Source organism: Bufo gargarizans, chromosome 4, assembly GCF_014858855.1.
Source record: "Bufo gargarizans isolate SCDJY-AF-19 chromosome 4, ASM1485885v1, whole genome shotgun sequence".
NCBI lineage: Eukaryota > Metazoa > Chordata > Amphibia > Anura > Bufonidae > Bufo > Bufo gargarizans.
Window position 1 is genome coordinate 153,374,216 of NC_058083.1, and position 23,013 is coordinate 153,397,228.

Consider the following 23,013-nt stretch of genomic DNA (forward strand, 5'->3'; position numbering starts at 1 on the left):
GGGGAATAGAATAAAACTGTCACGGCCTTTGCTGTGTGCGCCGTGACACTTGTGCCATGCTTGCAGTTCCCGATGGCTACGTGTTGCTGTTATGGCATGTGGAAGGTCACAGAAGTAAATTACCCTTTTATTAAATACGATAATAAAATAGATATTCCCTCAAAACAATTAGTGCATATATGTGTGCAGATATAAAGAAAAATCCGCCTAGATAGGCGTGATTTAGTAATCAATCCAAAGGTATCTCTAACAATGATAGCTGGATACATAGAGACACATCTGGATGGATAGGGGGGGACAGGGCATTAGTAACAAAACAACCAGATACCTGAAGTTAGCAATTGATAACCTATAGTAACAGACGGCGAAACATACTTAACAGAATAGATATAACTGTTTGGCAGCCATGTGCTAATTTACTCACAGTACCCAGGTTTGGATTAGTGGTGATCACGGGTGGAAAGATGTCAATAGTCGATGATAAGAAATTCCTTTTCACCTTGATGCCGGTAACAACTAAAAAGATGCGGAGGTGGTATAGTTGAAGCCAGCTGAGTGAAGGTCTGGACAGGTATATCCCTCAGTATCCCTAGGGGTCTCCCTACCTAGCTGTGGAGCACCCCCGAAAGGGGCGACCCCACTCAATCGATGGCTCACCCTAATGTGCCCTGTATGTCCCTAAAAAAAAGACCACATAGATATTGAATAAAATCCAGACGCGTTTCCCCAACAGGTAGCGAAGGTTCCTCAGGGGACAAGTAATGAACTGGTAGTGATGTCCCAGATACTGGCCGCCTAGATGATAACAGGTAAATAAAAAGAAAGCAGTTTCCAATTTTTGGGTGTACTTATCAGCGCTGCAGATCACCCAAGCGATGTGAGTATAAATCACTTCACAGTTAAAATATCCAGACTATGTTGATCGAAAGAAAGGTCTGGGATTGGAACTTTGCACTCAGAAGGCAGCGCGATCAACATATTCTGGTCTCGGCTTTGGCTGTGTGCACCGTGACATGGTTGCCACGCATGCTGTTGCCGGTGGCAACGTGGTGGCTGGTGTGTGCACTTCCCCTTAAGTTGTAGGCTTCCCCAGTCTGGTGCTGTAAGGGTTAACCCCCTGATTGGGTGTGGTCACTAGGTGTTTCTTATACCTGTGGCCTTTGGCCAGGAGTCAGTTGTATTCCAGCCTTGGTGTGTACTGGAGTTATGCTCCTTGTCTAGATTTTCTATCTTCCAGTGTGAGGGCCACCTAGTGGGACATCGATGTCTTCCTTATGTCTCCTCCATTTTCCCTACCTTACCTGTGGTTATGTTTGGTGTGGGTATGTGTTCAGGGTTTGGTGTCTCATCTTGCTGTTGTTACATGTTTGGTAAGTTGGCGTTTTATGTCCAGCTTGTATGCAAGTCGTACCCTGTTAGTTGTGCCTTCGGAAGAGGGCCCAGCATGTGTCGCCTGCCATTTTTCTGGTGCACATGCTTATCCTCCGGAGGGAGGGTGAAAGGTGAGATGCTGTTAACAGTGACTGTTGGTTGCAGTAGGTGTGAACCGTCACTTGTGTTTGCGTTTCTACTCGTCCATTTCTCAGTGGTTTTGTCACTTGTGTTGTGTGCTGGCTGCATTCCTGTGGTGTACTGGCTGTGTGCTGGTTGGGAATGCTTGATGGCAGCGACCTTGTGTAAACTGGGTCTGAGGTGGACTCAGTGTTCAGTGCGGTCTCTCTGAGCTGTATGGTGGCTGGCTGCCTGGTTTCTAGGTGGGTCCGGGGGCTGGCAGCAGTCTTTTAGAGACTTTCTTGCACTGACGCTGATCCTGTTAATTTCCCCTACCCCCCGCCCTGTTGTTTTTTTAGGTGTTCCATTTAGTTTCCTCTTTTTCAGTTGGGGGGGCTTTGAGGGGTGGGAGTGTCACGGCCTTTGCTGTGTGCGCCGTGACACTTGTGCCATGCTTGCGGTTGCCGATGGCTACGTGTTGCTGTTATGGCATGTGGTGGCAGTGTCTCAGCTTTGGCTGTGTGCGCCGTGACATGGTTGCCACGCATGCTGTTGCCGGTGGCAACGTGGTGACTGTTGTGGGCACTTCCCCTTAAGTTGTAGCCTTCCCCTATCTGGTGCTGTAAGGGTTAACCCCCTGATTTTGTGTGTTCACTAGGTGCTTTTTATACCTCTGGTCTTTGGCCAGGAGTCAGTTGTATTCCAGCCTTGGTGTGTACTGGAGTTATGCTCCTTGTCTAGATTTTCTATCTTCCAGTGTGAGGGCCACCTAGTGGGACATCGATGTCTTCCTTATGTCTCCTCCATTTTCCCTACCTTACCTGTGGTTATGTTTGGTGTGGGTATATGTTCTGGGGTGGTTGTTCGTCTAGTTGTTGTTCTGTGTCTGGTCAGTGTTTGGTGTATTGCTAGATGTTCCCCTGTTTGTATGTCATGACCTCCGGAAGGGAGTCTCATGGTTTCCCGGAGGGGTGAACCAAATATCAAGTCTGTGAGCTGTTGCTGGAGTGCTGGTTCCTGCGTGTCAGTACATACGGCATCTATTTGGTGTTTGGATTGCAGTATGTTTTTATGGGTTCCAGTTTACCTTGGTGTGGTCTTCTCTTGTGCCGTCCAGCAGCTGCCAGGGATAAGTTACCATGCCTACCTGGGTTCTAGGTTCAGTGGTTATCCCCACCACTGGAAACTTACCTGCTGTTCCACTTGGCATTTCTCTGCAACAAGGCCGGTTGAGACTCCTGTTCATCCGAGTCGTGGAAGAACAGGTCGTCTCTCCCCTGCTCCTATGTTAGGGATTATCAGGGCGACTCAGGGTCCTAGGTATCCTGGGTATGAGCCTTCCTACCATCCAGGTCCGCTCATACGGTGAGGAGTTAGGGCGAGGATTAGGGACTCTTTAGGAGGTGACCTGATTCCGGTATCCTGGCCTAGCTGCTTCCCCTTTATTTCTCTGACATTGTGCGATGGGGGATTTCCCCCACTCCCCACCGTGACAAAAACAGCTATTTCACCATTGTCCTTTTTACATATTAAATGTTGTGGCATTCACTTTTCAGCATAATAAGATGATACATTTATTGTCTGTCAGTACAATTACAGCAATGCCAAATATATATACAGTATATATATATTTTTTTACTTTTACTAGTTTTTCAGAAAAAAAAACTATTTGTATATAAAAGAAAACAGCAATTCTGGTATTATTTTTTCATTTTTTTATGGTGTTCACCACCTGGGATAAATTATGCTACAATAATTCAAGTTCGGGTTGTTACTGATGTAGCAATACCTAATATGGGGAAGGATTTTTATTTTTTTAATTTTTTTTCATTGAAACACATTTGTATGGGAAAAAAAGATTTTTTTAACATGGGAGTTTCTTTTTTACCAAAACTTTATTTAATCCTTATTTGGACCACTTATTGGAACTTGATATGCAATCCTTTGATCGCTTCCGTAATACACTGTACTACTTATGTAGTACATTGTATTATGTTGTTATTAGGAAAATGAAAGGCAATGTATTATGTCACAACTCTGACATGTCCTAATATGCCTACACAGGAGGCAGACCAAAGGGCTTTTATTAGACCCCAGCTGCCATATAAAGGCATGGGCACCCCACAATTCCATTTGGGAAGATGCCAATGGATGAACATCTAAGAGATTCAGCGGCCCAGAATGGTGATTTTGCTGATCCCATTAGAGCAGGAGCCCAGCAGTCAGAAGAAGGCCCCTTAGTGACTGCCGTAAGAAGGAATATTGGTGGTCACTAAGGAGTTCATCTTTTTGTGCATTTAGACTAGGTATTAATTCCTACAAAAAAAAAAAAGGATCTATTTGTAACAATTATTATAACCTGTAAAGGTGATATACTATCACTTTATGAACGGTGGGGGGGGGGGGGGGGGGGGGGGGCCTTCTAGAATGATCCTGAGATGGGGCTGTAGCACTGAAGCAATTATTTAGTGTTGCATCCCTTTCCTTGGTTTATCCTGTAATCCACTGATGCGCTAGCTACCCGCTTTACAGGCAACTACAGTGCAGGCCCATTAAAAAGGTCTCTTTACACGGGACGATGTGCCAACCGATTGCTGGGAGGGAAGCTTTCCGTCAAGACAATCTGTCTCAGCTCTCCCTATCACAGGGGCTCAGGAGGCAGTTGAAGGATGAAACTGAGCATGTGCGGCCTTCTCAGTTAGCTGGACAAATAAAAAAGAACAAACAGCAGTTGGCGCTATACGGATAAATTTTATTGAATAACTCAGTGGTTATGCTAAATTTTTTATTACATGAGATTACAAAAATAGTCAGATGCAGGTGCTGGTTTGAAAACTGTACAATATTTTTCTTGGGACAACCCCTTTAAGTCATTTTCCATGCCAAAAACGAATGTGGAAAATGATAAATGAGACTGGCCTGCCGGCCTGCCCTCTTCCTGGCCCACACCATACCCCTTTTCCTTAACACTCAGGAAAAATTGCGCAAGCGGCAAAAATTCCCCGATTTTTAATATGCCAAAAAGTGGTGTATAATTCAAAATAAATGTCCACCGCAGAGTCCATACTGCTATGATGGTATCCATCTACAGGTGTGTGTGGAAGCCTGTCAGGCCCTCTCTAGTGGGCAGTAAGGCAGCTATATTTCATTCCTATGCTAAGAGAAAGGTTGCATGACAAAGTTGCTTTTGAGGCTAAGCCAAAATCACAGCCTCGGAAGACGTGTGGTTGCCTGCATATGACGACGATTAAGTAACGGTCTCATAATAAAATGTAGATTTCAGCAGAATCCACCCTTACTATAGGGTGATGATTGCAGTGTCTGAAATAGGAGCATGTTTTAATGTTGGAACCCAGACAATCACTGTCCTCGTTATGGACCACTCTGTCCTTATGTGGGGCCATTCTGGCATTACAAAACATGACAAGCATTCTGTTCCACATTTTCAAGAAAGCTTTTGAGTTACTGATCTGCTCACACATTGTGCTGAAAACCAGATGACTTTCAAATGATATCTTTTCAGCAGATGCTTTCATGTAAAGAAAGGCCGTCATCTCATGTAGGCTTTCCACACTGTAATCATTTGTCTATAATCTTTCTTATGAGAAAAGCCCCTTGGATGAGAATTTTATTATCTAAATATTTGCACGTGTTTCTTATCACATCATATTTTTTTTCTCCCTAAAGGTATTTTGTGTGTATTCCAGGGCATGTGACTGATGTGAATGTAATGTTCGGTGTTTCAAGAACAATGCCTTTTTAATGTATTTTCCCACTAAAGAACGTCGGTGACTTAATTCATTTTCCACCCAAATTCCTTCTTGACTTCACAATTGTTCTAAGGATATATTGTCCCTATGACTAACACTATACTGCATTCATATATCTGTAATCATTTATTAAAAACAATGGCTTCCAGCAATATTTCTCCAATACTTGGCAGACAATGCAGAATATATCTGCCCAGAAGCAGCCATGTATACAGCGTACTGTATAAATATTTCTATGAGGAAGAAAGATATTGGGATTTCTAAATGTCCATAATATGTGTATATAACATACAATATGTACAGGGGGTACATAAGGTAACTATGAAGAGAAATTCTTGCATTCTTCACTGGTTCAGTCATATGAGTATCCTGAAAACATTAAATTAGTCAATTTTTATGATGTGTGGAGAGAAAGGATAAGTAGAAGCCCTACTGCAGTAAGGATTAGAAGAAGACATCTGCATCGCATACTGAGTTATTGCAATAAAGTGGGTCTGCCCCCATGACATTCACTGATAAACCAGGCACAATGCCTTGTAGGACTAGTTCAGCTGAATGTAATGATACTTTTCACTTAGTGATCTCTTGCATTTAATCTATATGCAAATTAGCATTTAAGTGCACCAAGGGCAGGCCCAAGGCATCGTTGTTCCTCACGCTCCCTTTGAAAGCCCTTCTGTCATTGACAGGTTCTGGTTTCTACATAGTCATCTTCCCTAGAATGAGAGGGAGGGGCTGGCAGAGAAAGCAGGAGGTGCACAGAATGTCTTGGGCCTGCTCTCCATGCACTTAAAGGGGTTTTATGAGATTTTGATACTGATGACCTTTCCTTAGGATAGGTCATCAGTATCTGATCGGTGGGGTCAGACACCCAGGACCCCTGCCAATCAACTGTTTAAGAAGCCACCGGTGCTCCTGTGAGCGCCGCTTCCTTCTCGCAGCTTACCAAGCAGAGCATCATACATTTTATAGTGGCTGTGCTTGGTAAGCACCTAGAAGGCCACGTGGCTCACAGGATAGCCACTGGTTTCTCAAACAGCTGATCAGCGGGGGTCCCGGGTGTCTGACCCCCACCTATCTAATGCTGATGACCTATCCTAAGGATAGATCATCAGTATCAAAATCTCAGAAAACTCCTTTAGCTGCTCATTTACATATGGGTTTAAAGTACTTTCCAGAATGATTCAACGGATAGCAGTGAACAGTATCATTACATTCAGCTGAGCTAATCCTAAAAGCCATTGCTTCTTATTTGTGACATGACCCTTGCAGACTTAAAGAGGACCTTTCATCGGTCCAAACATTGTGAACTAAGTATCATGACATATACAGCGGCGCCCAAGGATCTCACTGCACTTACTATTATCCCTGGGCACCGCTCCGTTCTCCTGCTATGCCTCGTATGTTATGCATCTAATGGTTATTTTCTGATTAAATAATCTTTACTACTGACGAGTGGTTCAGATAGCCACCATGACTTCACCAGTATAGCAGTTTCCCTGTGAAATTCTCCAAAAAATCTCTCCCAGAAAATTATTGCAATTATACATGTTTTGTTATACACATGTTTATTCTCCTTTGTGTTAATTGGAACAACACAAAAAAAAGTAAAAAAAGCCAAAACTGATATAATTTCATGCAAAACTCCAAAAATGGGCTTGACAAATTTGCACACCATTTTGAAGAAATAACTGAAATCAATTGCTTCCTATAACCATCAACAAGCTTCTTATTCCTCTCAACTAGAATTTTGGGCCACTCTTCTTTTTTAAACTGCTCCAGGTATCTCATATTTGAAGGGTGCCTTCTCCCAAAAGCAATTTTAAGATCTCTCCACAGGTGTTTAATGGGATTTAGATCCGGACTCTTTGCTGGCCTCTTCAGAACTCTCCAGCGCTTTGTTCCCATCCATTTCTGGGTGCTTCTTGAAGTACTGTATGTTTGGGGGTGTTGTCCTGCTGAAAGACCCATGACCTGGGATGCAAACCCAGGTTTGTTACACTGGGCCCTACTGTCACGGAGAGGAGTGGGGGAAACCCCCCACCGTGTGGTGCCAAAAGGAGTAATAAGGGAGCAGGTCACCTCCTACAGCGTCCCTAATCCTCTCCCTGACTCCTCACCGTATGAGCGGACCCCGATGGTAGGACGACTCATACTCAGGATTCCTAAAGACCCTAAGTCGCCCTGGTAATCCCTCACCAAGGAGCAGGGAAGAGACGACCTGTTCATGCCAGTCATGGAGGAACAGAAGTCTCTATCTAAGGCCAGGCTGCAAGGAGAGGGGAACACATACAGCATAAGGAGATGGCAGGTAAGCGAAACCAATAACTCACTTACCTGCCACAGACACACTGACTGGAACCCATGCACTAGTGCTGCTGTCCACACCAACATTAAAGGACACAGCACACACCACAAACCACACAGGGACCCAGGACACCCATAGCTGCAATAAACATAAGACAGGGGAATGTCTAGCAAACATGACACCAAACACCACCAGACATGTAACACCAAACTAGACATACAAACACCCTGAACTTAACCCACTCCATACAAATAGGGACAGGAAGGGAAGGAGACACCGGGATAACATTGATGACCACAAGGGTGACCCTCACTGGACAGATGGAACAACCAGACAAGGAGCTTAACTCCAGCACACACCAAGGCTGGAGTACAACTGACTCCTGAACTAAAGCCACAGGTATAAGAAGCACAAGTGACCACACCCAGCAAGGTAGTTAACCTTACATCACCAAACAGGGGAAGGAAGCCACTAAAAGGGGAAGTGCACACACAAGCATACCAAACCACGAAACCACCAGCAACAGCATGCGTGGCAACCATGTCACGGCAATCACTCAGAAGGCCGAGACACTGCCACCGCATGCTCTCACAGCAATACATTGCTGCGGGCAACCGCAAGTGTGGCAACAGTGTCACAGCGTACACCATAGGCTGTGACACCTACATTGCGACCCAAAATCCTTTAGTAATCTTCAGTTTTCATGATGCTTTGCACAGTCAAGGCACCCAGTGTCAGAGGCAGCAAAACAACTCCAAAACATTATTTTCTTTGAAGGCCTCATTCCATTTTCAGTAAACAATAGAATGAAGTGCTTTACCAAAAAGCTCTATCATGGTCTCATCTCTCCACAAGATGTTTTCCCGGAAGGATTTTAGCTTACTCACATACATTTTGGCAATCCTGGGTCTCCTTCTATAGCGTTTCATTTCATTCAAATGTCGACGGATAGTTTGCGCTGACACTGATGCACCCTAAGCCTTCCGGACAGCTTGAATTTCTTTGGAACTTGATTTGGGCTATTTATCCACCATCCTAACTATCTTGCGTTGCAACCTTTCATACATTTTTCTCTTCTGTCCAAGTCCAGGGAGATTAGCTACAGTGCTGAAGATGGACTCAAGTCCTCAGACAGTTCTCTTCTCCTCTTTCTGTTCTCCATGATTAGTGTGGCATACATAGACACACAATGCAAAGATTAAGTCCACTTCTCCCCTTTTTATCTGGTTTCAGGTGTAATTTTTATATTATCCACACCTGTTACTTGCCACAAGACATGCTTGAAACAAAGTTGTTTACCAACAATTTTTAAAAGTTACCAACAATTTTGTCCGGCCCATTTTTGGACTTTTGTGTGAAATTATGTCCAATTTGCCTTTTGTTTTTTGTGGTTTTCCAATACACACAATTTCCAATACACATAATAATAAAATAAATGTGTGTATAAGAAAACATGTGTAATTGCAATAATTTTCTGGGAGAAATACTTCATTTTCTGGAACAATTTCAGGGGTGTCAACACTTAACAGCCCTGACTGTATACAGTCTATATATTTTTAATGAATTTGGATTATAATGTGCTGACTTTCACCAGGCATACCTTGATATGCTTTAGGCAGACCAGACAGGTGCACGAGACCAGAGAACCCAAATTGGCATGACTCCTGTTATTCTCATCGCTGAGGTAAACAAAGCCAAACAAGTAGCATGAAGGCCATAAGGAAACAGAACAAAGACTATAATTTAAATATGGATTTTGGGTAATATACTCCCTACCAGAAACCTCTGGTTTCCTAAGAAGTCAACAGATGTGATAAACAGTCTTTGTGCAATCATGAAGGAACGGCATAATGTGAAATAACAAAGATTTCCATGGAAATGAAGCATTCAGCGGGGAGCATGGTCTTCAGTTTGTTACAGAGGGTTGGCAGCTCTAGCTGATATCAGGCTCACCTCCAGACATGCCAGGCAGAATAGTTTGGCTCCCGACAGGTGCCGCTTACTTTGGCATAAACCCTTGGCTATCTCCATTGACACTTCCTGCCTACTGTTCAGACAGCAGAGCAAACAGTCAGTTTTTGTTCTTTTTTTTCTTCAAGTAAAAACAGTTTGTAATCTGATTGTGTAATTATAGAATCCAAGCCATTAATTATAACGGTTTTCTTTTCTCCAGATTTACAACAACAGTTGGAAACAGTAAAAACGGATTTCCATAAAGTAACTAAAGAAGTGCAACACCACCAGGATATTTCCATGTAAGCGGCTTGGCTTTCTATTCCTAAACAGACACATCATATGACAATTTGCCAGTGACAGGAGAGGGACGACCCCCTTAATAATATGTTGCAGCTGACTCCCAGATATCCGTTGCTTATGAAAGGAATAACAGATGACATTGACAAAGGTCCGCAACCGTTACTTAGGGAATGTTTCGGATTCACTTTGTCACTTAACCCTTTCTTCAGATTACACAGTAGGGGCCGCCTAGAGCCTTGTCTTGTTATAGGAAGCTACTGACATAACCTCATTTAGATCTACTAAAGAGCCACCAACCATATATTATAAAGCTTACAGAATACATTTCATGAGTAAGGGCTCATGCACACGAACGTGTACCGGCCAGGCCCGTATTGCGGACCCCAAATTGCAATGGATAATTGATATTATAAAATTGCATGATTTCCTATTATATAAACAAACAAATAAGAAAATAAATACCCTTTTAATTCTCTTGGACAACTCCTTTAGTATGCGTTGTTGTTCATTTTCAGCATGTACCGTACTTTAGCTACAAATGAATGTGAAAACTGGAAGCAGAAATAACTTTGGATCACATATTAGTGTGACCATCGACTTTTTGCAATATGCTGAGCTTTTCAAAGATGCTTGCAAAGTGTTTCCTTTGTGCGTTTCTCAGTAGGCTTGTCTTTCAAGTCCATAAGCAGAAGATTGAATGCATGACGACCTGCAAATATTTTGAATGCATAGCAACGTCTCATTTGAAATGCTGATAAAATGACATTCTCTCATGAACATTCTTTAATCACCGGATTCTGATAACTTTTTAATGAAACGCATTAAGTTCACTTCCCAGGATGCTAGCGAGACCTTACGCATTAATATAGCAGATTGTATTCCCTGAGTCCGTGGGCATTGCTGAATGATTGCCTGCAGATTAAGAGTATTTGTGCCCTCATACTAAATCATTGCTAACAAGACTTGCATTCGTTTCGGCAATCACAGCAAATAGTAAGAACATTTATTTTATGCGTCTTTAAAAAGGAATCTGTCACCAGGATCTTGGACTCTTATATGCAGTAACACATGAGTAGTACTCCAGATAAAGAGTCCAGATAGTTATTTTTATTATTTTTTTATTTTTCTCCTATTATAAATTCCCCTACTGTCAGGGATTAAATACCTCGTCAGGACCGCCATTCATGCGCACTACTCCCCTCCATTATATTAGCATAGCACTGCAGTCCGGACTTCTTTGAATGCTGGCAGGAAAAATAAAAAATAATCATCTGGACTTTTTATGTGCAGTACTAATCATGAATTACTGCACATAATAGTCCATGATCGTGGTGACAGATTTCTAGGATGACCTCCCTAGCCAACTGTTTGCATAGACACATACCACCTACCGGATCCGGCCTACCCGGATACTGCCATACACCAGTGGACCGCATTGACTATAATAGCGGGTTTACACAGCCTGCTTGTCGGGCAGATTATCATGGATGAACATTCCTACAGTTACTCGTTTCCCATTATCTGCCTGTCTAAAGATGCAGCCGATCACCCGATGAACGCGCAAAACGCTCGTTAATCGAGTGAAACAGTCGTTCCTGCAGGCAACTAAATGATTATAGTCAGTGGGGTACGGCAGAGAACGGCAGTATCTGGCTAGGCCGGATCCAGTGAGCTCCGGCACGCTGCTCTCTGCCGGATGAGTTAAACAGAGGTCTGAAAATACCCTAAATCGCAATAAAATCAGTCACAGCGGGATTCCAGATATTCTAGATAATCGAGCAGTCATAAACTTTCCTGTATAAAGAATCCGTAAAATATTATCACATAGTCTCATGATTGATTATTTTGATTATAGTTTAACATTTAGTTATTAGAACTATTATCTAAATGAATAGATGTTCATATATTAGATTGGAGGAATTTGATTGTTTATATAATTTATCTCTTACAAAAAATGGGAGGTCTGAACACAAGCCAGGACATTGTGGGGAAAGAGTATTTATATGGTCTCTAGGCGTTATAACTAACTTGATGGAGAACACCGAGGCAACACAGGGAAGTCACTGGTAATTTCTTGAATGTATTGGCTTTCTAAATTGCAGGAGATGAAAAACATACAGCATACAGCAAAAAAAAAAAGATAAAAAAATAGACTCCAATTTCTTAAGGTTATCTAGGGATACTGAGTTAAAAGCATAGGACAAAGTCTGCAGTTACAGGAAGAAAAAGTAAGTTGTGTTTGGAGTAAAAGTATCCACCAGTCTAGGTTGACTGCATTCCCTAATGTAATGTTGTAATGAGTGGCAAGGGTTTAGCTAAAGGCTCAGGGTCCCTGGTTTAATACTTCAGCTCGCCCCCTTCCCACCTTAAAATTCCCTACACGGTCGCCTCCCACGACTCACCTCTAACTTTTAACTAAATAACTGTCGGTGTTCCCTCTAAGCTTTTAATGGCACTGATTGTGGCAGTTAGGGACAGGAACAATTTTCTTTCTATGCCAGGCAATACAGAACCAACTTAACCTCGAGTATCAGCTCCATTTTCAGTTCTGCATTTTCGTTTTCTCCTCCCCACGTTACAGTAGCCATAACTTTTAAAATTTTCCATTCATATAGCCATCTGAGGACTTATTTTTTGCGAGATAAGTTGGGTATTTTAATGGCCCCATTTAATTTACCATGAATGTTATTGGAAAATGGGAGGTGAAACTGAAAAAATCTCACAATTCCGCCAAGGTTTTTAGTTTTTTCATGCTACACTGACATGAGATCCTTATTCTACGATTACAGAAATACCAAACTTGTATAGTTTTTTTTTTTACTACTTTTGAAAAAATTACTTTTTTATACTTCCATCCACAGAGCTGTATGAGAGCTTGTTTTTTGCAGAATCAACTAACTTTTATTGTTACCATTTTTGTGGCATATACAACTTTTTGATCACTGTTACAATTTTTTTTTTCTGTTACAGCATTCACCGCGCAGGAAATGAAAAAACATTTTTTTAATACAGAAATTTTCAGTGTGGCGACACCTAGCATGTTTATTTTTTATTGTTTATATATTTTTAGATAAAAGGAAAATTGAGGAAGGGGGATGATTTAAACTAGTGAATGGAATTCAGAGGCGCTTCCTGCTAAGCTGTGCCTAGTGCATAGCTAAGGCTACTTTCACACTAGCGTTCATAGGTCCATTCGTGAGCTCCGTTTGAAGGAGCTCACGAGCGGACCCGACCGCCTCCGTCCAGCCCTGATGCAGTCTGAATGGAGCGGATCCGCTCAGACTGCATCAGTCTGGCGGTGTTCAGCCTCCGCTCCGCTCGCCTCTGCACGGACAGGCGGACAGCTGAACGCTGCTTGCAGCGTTCAGCTGTCCGCCTGGCCGTGCGGAGGCGAGCGGATCCGTTCAGACTTACAATGTAAGTCAATGGGAACGGATCCGCTTGAAGAGGTCACCATATGGCTCAATCTTCAAGCGGATCCGTCCCCCATTGACTTTACATTGAAAGTCTGAACGGATCCGCTCAGGCTACTTTCACACTTAGAATTTTTTCTAAGTTATTAATGCAGACGGATCCGTACTGAACGGAGCCTCCGTCTGCATTAATATGATCGGATCCGTTCAGAACGGATCCGATCGAACGCTAGTGTGAAAGTAGCCTTAGCAGTGAGGTTACAATAGCAGGCCTGGGAAGCCTCAGCAGTTCCCAGGCTACCATAGTAACTGATTGAAGACCCACAATTTCACTGCGGGGCCTCCGATCAGAAGACAGATGGATCGGGAGGTGAAACAGAAAAAATCTCACAATTCCGCCAAGGTTTTTAGTTTTTTCATGCTACACTGACATGACATCCTTATTCTGCGGCTCAATACGATTACAGAAATACCAAACTTGTATATTTTGTTTTACTACTTGTTTTACTGCTTTTGAAAAAAATACTTTTTTATACTTCCATCCACAGAGCTGTATGAGAGCTTGTTTTTTGCAGAATGAACTGTAGCTTTTATTAGTACCATTTTTGTGGTATATACAACTTTTTGATCACTGTTAGGCTACATGCACACAACCATATGTGTTCTGCGGTCCGCAAATTGCGAATCCGCCCAAAAAACAGATGACGTTCCATATGGCATCCATTTTTTTGCGGATCCATTGTAATAATGCCTATCCTTGTCCGCAAACTAGAAAAAAATAGGACATGCACTATTTTTTTTGCGGAGCAACAGAACGGACATACTGATGCGGACAGCACACGGTTCAGTGCATTTTCAGTGTGGCGACACCTAGCATGTTTATTTTTTATTGTTTATATATTTTTAGATAAAAGTAAAATTGAGGAAGGGGGATGATTTAAACTAGTGATTGGAATTCAGAGGCGCTTCCTGCTAAGCTGTGTCTAGTGCATAGCTTAGCAGCGAGGTTACAATGGCAGGCCTGGGAAGCCTCAGCAGTTCCCAGGCTTCCCAGGCTACCATAGTAACTGATTGAATGCCCAAAATTTCACTACGGGGCCTCCGATCAGAAGACAGAGGGATCGGCATTCCCTCTGCTTTAGGCTACGTCTACACAGCGACAATAAGTCGCAACATTTTGTTGCACCAATGTCGCGCAACAATTTTTATAATGGCAGTCTATGGTGTCGCACTGCAACATGCGACATGCTGCGACTGCGATGCAACAGTCTCAAATGGATTTTCTGCGACTGTTGCATCGCAGTCGCAGCATGTTGCATGTTGCAGTGCGACACCATAGACTGCCATTATAAAAATTGTCGCGCGACATTAGTGCAACAAAATGTCGCGCGACAAATGTCGTCGTGTAGACGTAGCCTTACTTTACAGATGCCGTGATTGCTGTTGAACTTGACATCTGAAGGGTTAGGCCTCATGCACACGACAGTATTTTTTCACGGTCCGCAAAAACAGGGTCCGTAGGTCCGTGATCCGTGACCGTTTTTTCGTCCGTGGGTCTTCCTTGTTTTTTGGAGGATCCACGGACATGAAAAATGCAAAAAAAATCTAAGTCAAGTTTGCCATTGAAATGATAGGAAAAAACAGACACGGATCACGGACACGGATCACGGACGCGGATGACAATCTTGTGTGCATCCGTGTTTTTTCACGGACCCATTGACTTGAATGGGTCCGTGAACCGTTGGCCGTGAAAAAAATAGGACAGGTCTTATTTTTTTCACGGCCAGGAAAAACGGATCACGGATGCGGCTGCCAAACTGTGAATTTTCCGATTTTTCCACGGACCCATTGAAAGTCAATGGGTCCGCGAAAAAAAACGGAAAACGGTACAACGGCCACGGATGCACACAACGGTCGTGTGCATGAGGCCTTAAATGGCGGGGTTTATATGATACAGCCGACACCAGCAACTTATGGAGTGGGCTCACTGCAGTAGCCTGCTCCATAAATTCACTCAGCCACTGTGACGTACTGGTACGTCACAGTGGCTGAAGGGGTTAAATAAATACTAACATATAACACTAACTATAAAGCAGCCAGATATAAATGGGTTCCATAGCATCCAGGAAAACAGTAGTACACAGTATCCAGGACTAGTGCAGTGAAAGGTTTAAAGTTAATATTTCTGGCGGTCTAGAGCAATGAAGTGGCTAATGTCAGAATCCCTGGTGGTCTTGGGCAGTGAAGGTGTTAGTGTCGGTATCTCTTTTAGTCTAAGCTAGTTAGAGTGTTAATGTTATGAGCCCTGCAGGAGAGCAGTGAAAGGGTTAATGTAACATACCTGGTGTACTGTAGTTACTCACCTCTCTAGTCTACAGCGTTACCCTGGCTGTAACTTTCTGTTTCCTCCATTCACTAATCATATACATGAGTTCAGGAGCACTCTGCCCAGTCATAAGGTAGAGATTCAGTGTGTGGCAATGGGGCACACAGGGAGCAACTGCAACCACTGTTGGTATGCCACTGATGTGTTGTTGGAATGAATGCAGTGATCCCTTTCAAAGACCATACAAGGATCATAGAAAGTAGATGTGGAGCAAAAAGATCCACGTTTCCTATTTGGTACGTTTAAGTGTTAGGGCTCGGTCACACGACCGTATGTCTTTTTCAGTGTTTTGCGGGCTGTTTTTTCGAGATCCGTTGTTACGGTACGTTTTTCCGTATGGCATATACAGTATACAGTAATTACATAGAAAAAATTGGGCTGGGCACAAAATTTTCAATAGATGGTTCTGCAAAAACTGAATGGATACGGAAGACATATGGAATACATTCCGTATGTGTTCTGTTTTTTTTTGCGGACCCATTGACTTGAATAGAGCCACGGAACCTGGTTTACGGGCAATAATAGGACATGTTCTATCTTTCAACGGAACAGAAAAATGGAAATATGGAAACAGAATGCATATGGAGTACATTCCATTTTTTTGCGGAACCATTGAAATGAATGGTTCCGTATATGGACCGTATACGGAACGCAAAAAACAGCCTGTGTATGGAACGCAAAAAACGTTTGTGTGAACGAGCCCTTACAATGTTAATCAGCACCAGAATCTAGTTCCGTTGTACTTTGAATAGCTGTGCTGGGATGGTGTCACGGCTTGTTGGTAGTTTGCCATGACACTTTCGCCACACATGATGGTTGATGGTGGCAATGTGTTGTTTGTTATGCATGCGTGTGCACTTCCCCTTTGAGGCTGTTTCTTTTTTCTTTTCTGGTGTGTATGGGGTTAATGTGTGTGTGCAAGGTGGAGCTGGGTGTGGCCTCTTGGTTCTTATTGTTCTGAGTTGTGAGCCTGAGGTCAGATTGTCTTCAGTGTCTTGAGGAGCTGGTGCTTTTCCATCTGCCCAGTCCTTGAGGGCCACCTTATGGGACATCAATGTCACTTGATGTCACCCCTTTGTGTCTCTTGCTGTTACCCTACCTCACTTGTTGTATGTTTGGTGTGGGTTTATGTTTGGGGTTGTTGTTATGTCTGATTTAGTGTTTCATGTCTGGCCTATTTGGTGTTTCAGTTCAGTATGGATGCCAGACATATCCTTTGTATGTCATTTCCTCCGGAAGGGGGTCCCTGGAGATCCCCGGAGGGGGAACTACAAGAAGCTTGGCCTGGTGCCACCATGGTTCATGCCTCATGGTGGTCCAGGTTGTTTCTACTGGATTCTGTGGTCGGTGTTTGTGCTGGGTCCTGCCTGGTGTGTGTGATTGGGCCTATGCGCATTTCCAGGATCCAGTGGTAGCGGCGTGGACGGCTCAAGTTCCTGTTGCAGTTTTGTCAGGTAGGTGTCCATGTTGGTCCTGTTGGCAGTGGTATTTTGCCTCTGGACACTTACCTGTCTTGTCGTCCACTGCTGGCTGATTTCTTCCCCTTTGTTGCAAGGCCTGTTGGAGACTCTGTGTTGTGGTGGAGGAATCAGTTGTCTCCACCTTCTGATGCCATATTGCAGGGACAGTTAGGGTCAGTAGGTCCCAGGTTTGAGCTACTATTGAGGGTGGCTCATACAGTCAGGAGGTCAGGGATAGGATTTAGGGATGCTTAGTTTTTTACCAGCTGCCTTTTCCCTGGCCTAGCTGCTACTCTATTCTCCAACATTGTACGGTGGGTGGTTTTCCCCACTCCCCACCATGACAAATGGTTGCCATGTTTACCAGTCAAACCCTGCCTGGTCAACTTTTCAGTGAGGCTGGAAGTTGAGCGAATCAGATTCCTGGCTCAGCATCCAGCCCCAAAGCTAGGCGGGGAATTTAAGTCTGCAGCTGCTACTTGCCTGTAATTTTGGATATCCTGGCTCATGTGTTTTGTGCTACTCACTATTATTGCATTTGAACTTCTGGTAATCTGATGGTGGCTTGTTTTCTGGATTATGTGGCTCCTACTTGTTTTCCTGGTATTCTGACAGGCTTGTTTCTGGATTAACCCATTGTCCACTGTTTTTGGCATTATGTTTCTCTACTGCTTTTGACTCTGCTTGTCCACTACTCTTTGCAATCCCCATTCATACTAGGCCTGCTTACAGTGAGCTTGCACTAGTTTTGTAGCCAAGTGCAACTGGCCTTATGATGGGCTCTAGTGAAGAACATAGTGGTAGCCAACTGAAGTGGTTAAAAAGAGGTAGCAGTTTCTGAATTTGCTAACTGTGGTTCTGGACAGTGATCATAGTATTTCCTTACAGAAAGAGCATCTTGTAAATACCTATAGTTTATTGACTACATTTCCTTAACATATTCACCATCAAAATAAGGGGGTCTCAATAATATATATATATATATATATATAAAAAAAAACTTTGTGACCGATACCAGGTCTCAATGATACTCCCAACTGCAAATGGCTGTTAGAATCAGTTTGCCAAAACTTCTTTCAACTGTACCAAAAAGTGTAGTCAACATTCAGCACATAGCCTGAAGAAGTTGGGTGACAACCAGCCATATTGATTGTCGCCTAGCTTTTTAAAACTAAGAAATGGCTAAACAAGACTTTTAACAGTTCACCAGAGATGACACATAAGGTTCTTATATTTAATTATGTCTACAAATGTTCTTGATATATTTGTAGATTAGAATATGAGTTCATATATAGAGCTTTGAGAAGCACCATTAACCTGCGTTGGACTGTTCATACATTTAGTTATTATATGATCATAAGCAGAAATTTGCGGAAATGCATTGCTTTTTCTTCTACCACTAAAACCTTTTACATAAATATTTCAAGATGGGGGAAATAAAGTCATATTCTGTAATGGTTCTCATCTGCTCGATGAGTACAGCATCGAAGCCTCATTAAGGTGAATGCTACAACTCAGCCATAATATAGTATTATGAGAAGTGCCTAGAGAAATAAATTTATATTCTGGTTATATTGTTCTGCAGCCCCCAAACCGTGCTCTATCGGCTCAGCAGAAGCTGTTAGTATAAATATATGGACCTCACCATGGCAACTGACAGCAGATAGCAGAGTATCTTGCTTTACAGGAGGCCTCTGCCATGAAGTTGTTGGCATGCCTCGTCCCACGTGTGCTGTCCTTCCTTTCCTGGTCTACACGTGATTAAAACCAGTATTTGTTAGTTCTTTGTTCCAGGTACATCAGCTGTTTAACCCTTACAGGTCTCCTGGTGGAACCAAAATGAACAGAATGTACAGAAAGATGAATTTGTTCCACGGGGAAGAATGAATAATTGAACATTACTTATATTTCTTCCAGGGCTTTCTTGGCTTGTTAACTGGTCTTAAATTTTGATATTGAGTTTAAATTATTTTTAGTACTCCTTAATGTACACAATTTTTTTTCCAGCATTTGTAAATGCTTGTAAAAATGGGTTTAAGTTCCTTATACACATAAATTTTGTTTTGTTGTACCAGTAAACTCCTGAATAACAGCAGGCATTTATTTTTATTTTTTTGGCCACTTGTTTGTTTTGTGTCATTTTTTTCTGCCATCTTTTGCACACAATGGGGATCATTTACTAATGACCTGCATTTCACACGCCAGTCTTGGTTAAAAAAAAACTCTAGTGGAAGATCCAACCAATTTGTTAAGTGTTGCATACTTAAACTTATTGCATCTTTCTGCTCTCTGTGCACCAGAAATTAATTCTACTCCAGCCAGGTGTTGGAGTAGATTTCTGGTGTAATCTGCACCAGTTTTCGACCATGTATGTTGTTAAATAAGTTGCACCACAGAGATCCCATCTATGGTCCGCCTCATCCTGCCCATGCCCCACCAATTTTTTTTTTTTAGAAAGTGTCAGCAGAGCCTAAGGGCTCATGCACACTAATGTATTTTCTTTCTGTGTCCGTAAAGTTTTTTTTTGCGGACCATATACGGAACCATTCATTTCAATAGGTCCACAAAATTAAACGGAAGGTATTCCGTGTGCATTCCGTTTCCGGATGTTCGTATTTCCGTTCCACAAAAAAATAGAACATGTACTATTATTGTCCGCATTACAGACAAGGATAGGAGGACTGTTCTATTAGGGGCCAGCTGTTCCATTCTGCAAAATACGGAATGCACACGGACGTCATCCGTAGTTCTTTGCAGATCCGTTTATTGCGAACCGCAAAATACATAGTCGTTTGCATGAGGCCTAAATAGTCACACTTTTTTTTTTTTACTTTATGTTGAAAAACCGGCATAGAGCCATAGTAAATTACCCCTAGTGTGTCTTATTTCCCCTATAGAGAAGGTGTTTGGAAAACAGCTTAAAAAATACGTTTTTGAAAAGAAGCCAGAAAGATAAAAAAAATTCTCCTATGACATAAGAGCACCAGGAGCATTATCTTTCCTATAGACCTTCAGCTAACATGCTAATGTCTGGAGCTGGTGTTTTTCCAGCAAAAAAAGCTATAAAAACGCAAATGCAGAAAATGTGACTAAAATCTCAAAAGTGCAAAATAAGAAATACAAAACTATGTGTGAAGTGGCTACATGCACACAGCAGTGTAGAGTATGCAAATTTCCATGTGGATTTTACTGCGTTTCCGCACCAAAATGTGCATGTGTCACTTGAAGATTTTATTTTTATTTTCATGTGGATTTGCCCCAAAAAGTGAAATCTGCATTGAAAATAGGCACAAACAGTTTATATGCCGCGGATCTTAAAATCCACACCACAGATCAGTCGTTGCATGGAAAATTTTTGCACCACCTAGATGAGATTTTGATGATCTCATCTACCTCGCCAGTACTGTACGACGCTGCAGATTTTCTGCATGGAAAATCTGTGCATAATACGCACCGTGCGTGTAGTCTTATAGCATTTTTCATAAATTTGTATTTTTTTACAAGAGATTTTAGTGATGTTTTTCAAGTTCTATAAAGAAGTTTGGGGCAAAACGCTTGTTGTGTTTTCAATAAAAATCCCCAAAATGGCACCGAAACACTATTAGGTTGGTGTCACACATTTATATTTTTTATACATTTTAGTGTTTTTTGCTGCATTTTGTAAGCTAAAAAGCTCCAGCCCCATGTGTTACATTGTAATCTATGGAAAATATTAAATATAGGACAAACATAAGTTGTAGTTGTTTTTTTGTAGTAGCTTTTGTTTACCTTAGGCCTCATGCACACGACAGTATTTTTTCACGGTCCGCAAAACGGGGTTCCGTTGGTCCGTGATCCGTGACCGTTTTTTCGTCCGTGGGTCTTCCTTGATATTTGAAGGATCCACGGAGCCAAACGGATCCGTCCTGAATTACAATGCAAGTCAATGGGGACGGATCTGTTTGACGTTGACACAATATGGTGCAATTGCAAACTGATCCGTCCCCATTGACTTTCAATGTAAAGTCAGAAGTCCCTTTTATACCATCGGATCGGAGTTTTCTCCAATCCGATGGTATATTTTAACTTGAAGCGTCCCCATCACCATGGGAACGCCTCTATGTTAGAATATACCATCGGATTTGAGTTACATTGTCAAAAAACTCATATCCGACAGTATATTCTAACACAGAGGCGTTCCCATGGTGATGGGGACGCTTCTAGTTAGAATATACTACAAACTGTGTACCTGACTGCCCTCTGCTGCCTGGCAGCACCCGATCTCTTACAGGGGGCTATGGTACGCACAATTAACCCCTAAGGTGCCGCACCTGAAGGGGTTAATTGTACGTATCATATCCCCCTGTAAGAGATCAGGGGCTGCCAGGCAGCAGGGGGCAGACCCCCTCCCTCCCCAGTTTAAATATCATTAGTGGCCAGTGCGGCCCCCCTCCCTCTATTGTATTTAACTCATTGGTGGCACAGTGTGCGCTCCCCCTCCCTCCCTCTATTGTATTTAACTCATTGGTGGCACAGTGTGCTGTCCCCCCCTCCCTCCCTCTATTGTATTTAACTCATTGGTGGCACAGTGTGCGGCCTCCCCCCCCATCATTGGTGACAGCGGAGAGTTTCGATCGGAGTCCCAGTTTAATCGCTGGGGCTCCGATCGGTAACCATGGCAACCAGGACGCTACTGCAGTCCTGGTTGCCATGGTTACTTAGCAATATTAGAAGCATCATACTTACCTGCTGGCTGCTGCGATGTCTGTGACCGGCCGGGAGCTCTTCCTACTGGTAAGTGACATGTCTGTGCGGCACATTGCTTAATGATCTGTCACTTACCAGTAGGAGGAGCTCCCGGCTGGTCACAAACAGTGCAGCAGCCAGCAGGTAAGTATGATGCTACTCCGCTGCCACCAATGATCGGGGGGGAGGCCGCACACTGTGCCACCAATGAGTTAAATACAATAGAGGGAGGGGGGGCCGCACACTGTGCCACCAATGAGTTAAATACAATAGAGGGAGGGAGGGGGGCCGCACACTGTGCCACCAATGAGTTAAATACAGTAGAGGGAGTGGGGGCGCAGCAACAAAACAACAACTACATCAGCGTATGGCTCAGCATAGAAGAGCCAAAACCTCTGGTCAAGATTCAGCCGTGTACTTACATCTAAAAGGAACAGGTCTCACCTTTTGAAGACAGTCAAGTACGTGTTTTGGATAAGGAGGCCGATTGGTACAAACGAGGCGTGAAGGAGGCCATCTACGTAAAAATGGAGAAGCCAAGCTTGAATAGAGGTGGGGGGGTTAGACATCTATTGTCTGCCACATACAATGCTGTCTTGACACCTTTTTCTGGGAAGTCTTTATCACCTACTGACTCCAATTAGGATAATGGAATCAACACCTTTGACCCAATGCTGGGTATAATTACCAGATGTGGATTCAGTTAAATATTTATTCCCAGAATTTTTGTACAATTGAGAAAGCTTGTTGGAAGAACGAGTGAAACGTTTTCAAGAAATCTACAGTACGTCCAGTTGCCTTGATTCATTCTTTACAGATATATACCATGACCTTTATAAATGAGAACCTTCACAGACATTCTGTGCTTCCGTTGCGCAAAAATATAGAACTTGTTCTATCTTTTTGCAGAGCGGACGGATCGCGGATCCCATTTAAGTGAATGGGTCCGTGATCTGCATGCGGCTGCCCCACGTACGGTGCCCGTGCATTGCGGGGCCTCTTGCACACGACCATATGTATTTTGCGGTCCGCAAAAAACGGATCCGCAAAAAATACTGATGACCTCTGTGTGCACTCCGTATTTTCTGGAAAGGAACAGCTGGCCCCTAATAGAACAGTACTATTCGTGTCTGTAATGCAGACAATAATAGGACATGTTCTATTTTTATACGGTCCCAAAAAAAAAAAACGGAATGAAAATATG

The 23,013-nt window shown here is 42.9% G+C and overlaps 1 protein-coding gene across 1 annotated transcript in view; it reads left to right on the forward strand.

The window, feature by feature from the left end:
- The window catches only part of LOC122935284 (trichohyalin-like), a 154,391-nt gene that overhangs the window by 102,463 nt on the left and 28,915 nt on the right, over positions 1-23,013 (forward strand). The window contains exon 8 of the mRNA XM_044291047.1: positions 9,743-9,824. Within this exon, the coding sequence (XP_044146982.1) occupies positions 9,743-9,824 (82 nt within the window). The remainder of the gene's footprint in view (positions 1-9,742; positions 9,825-23,013) is intronic.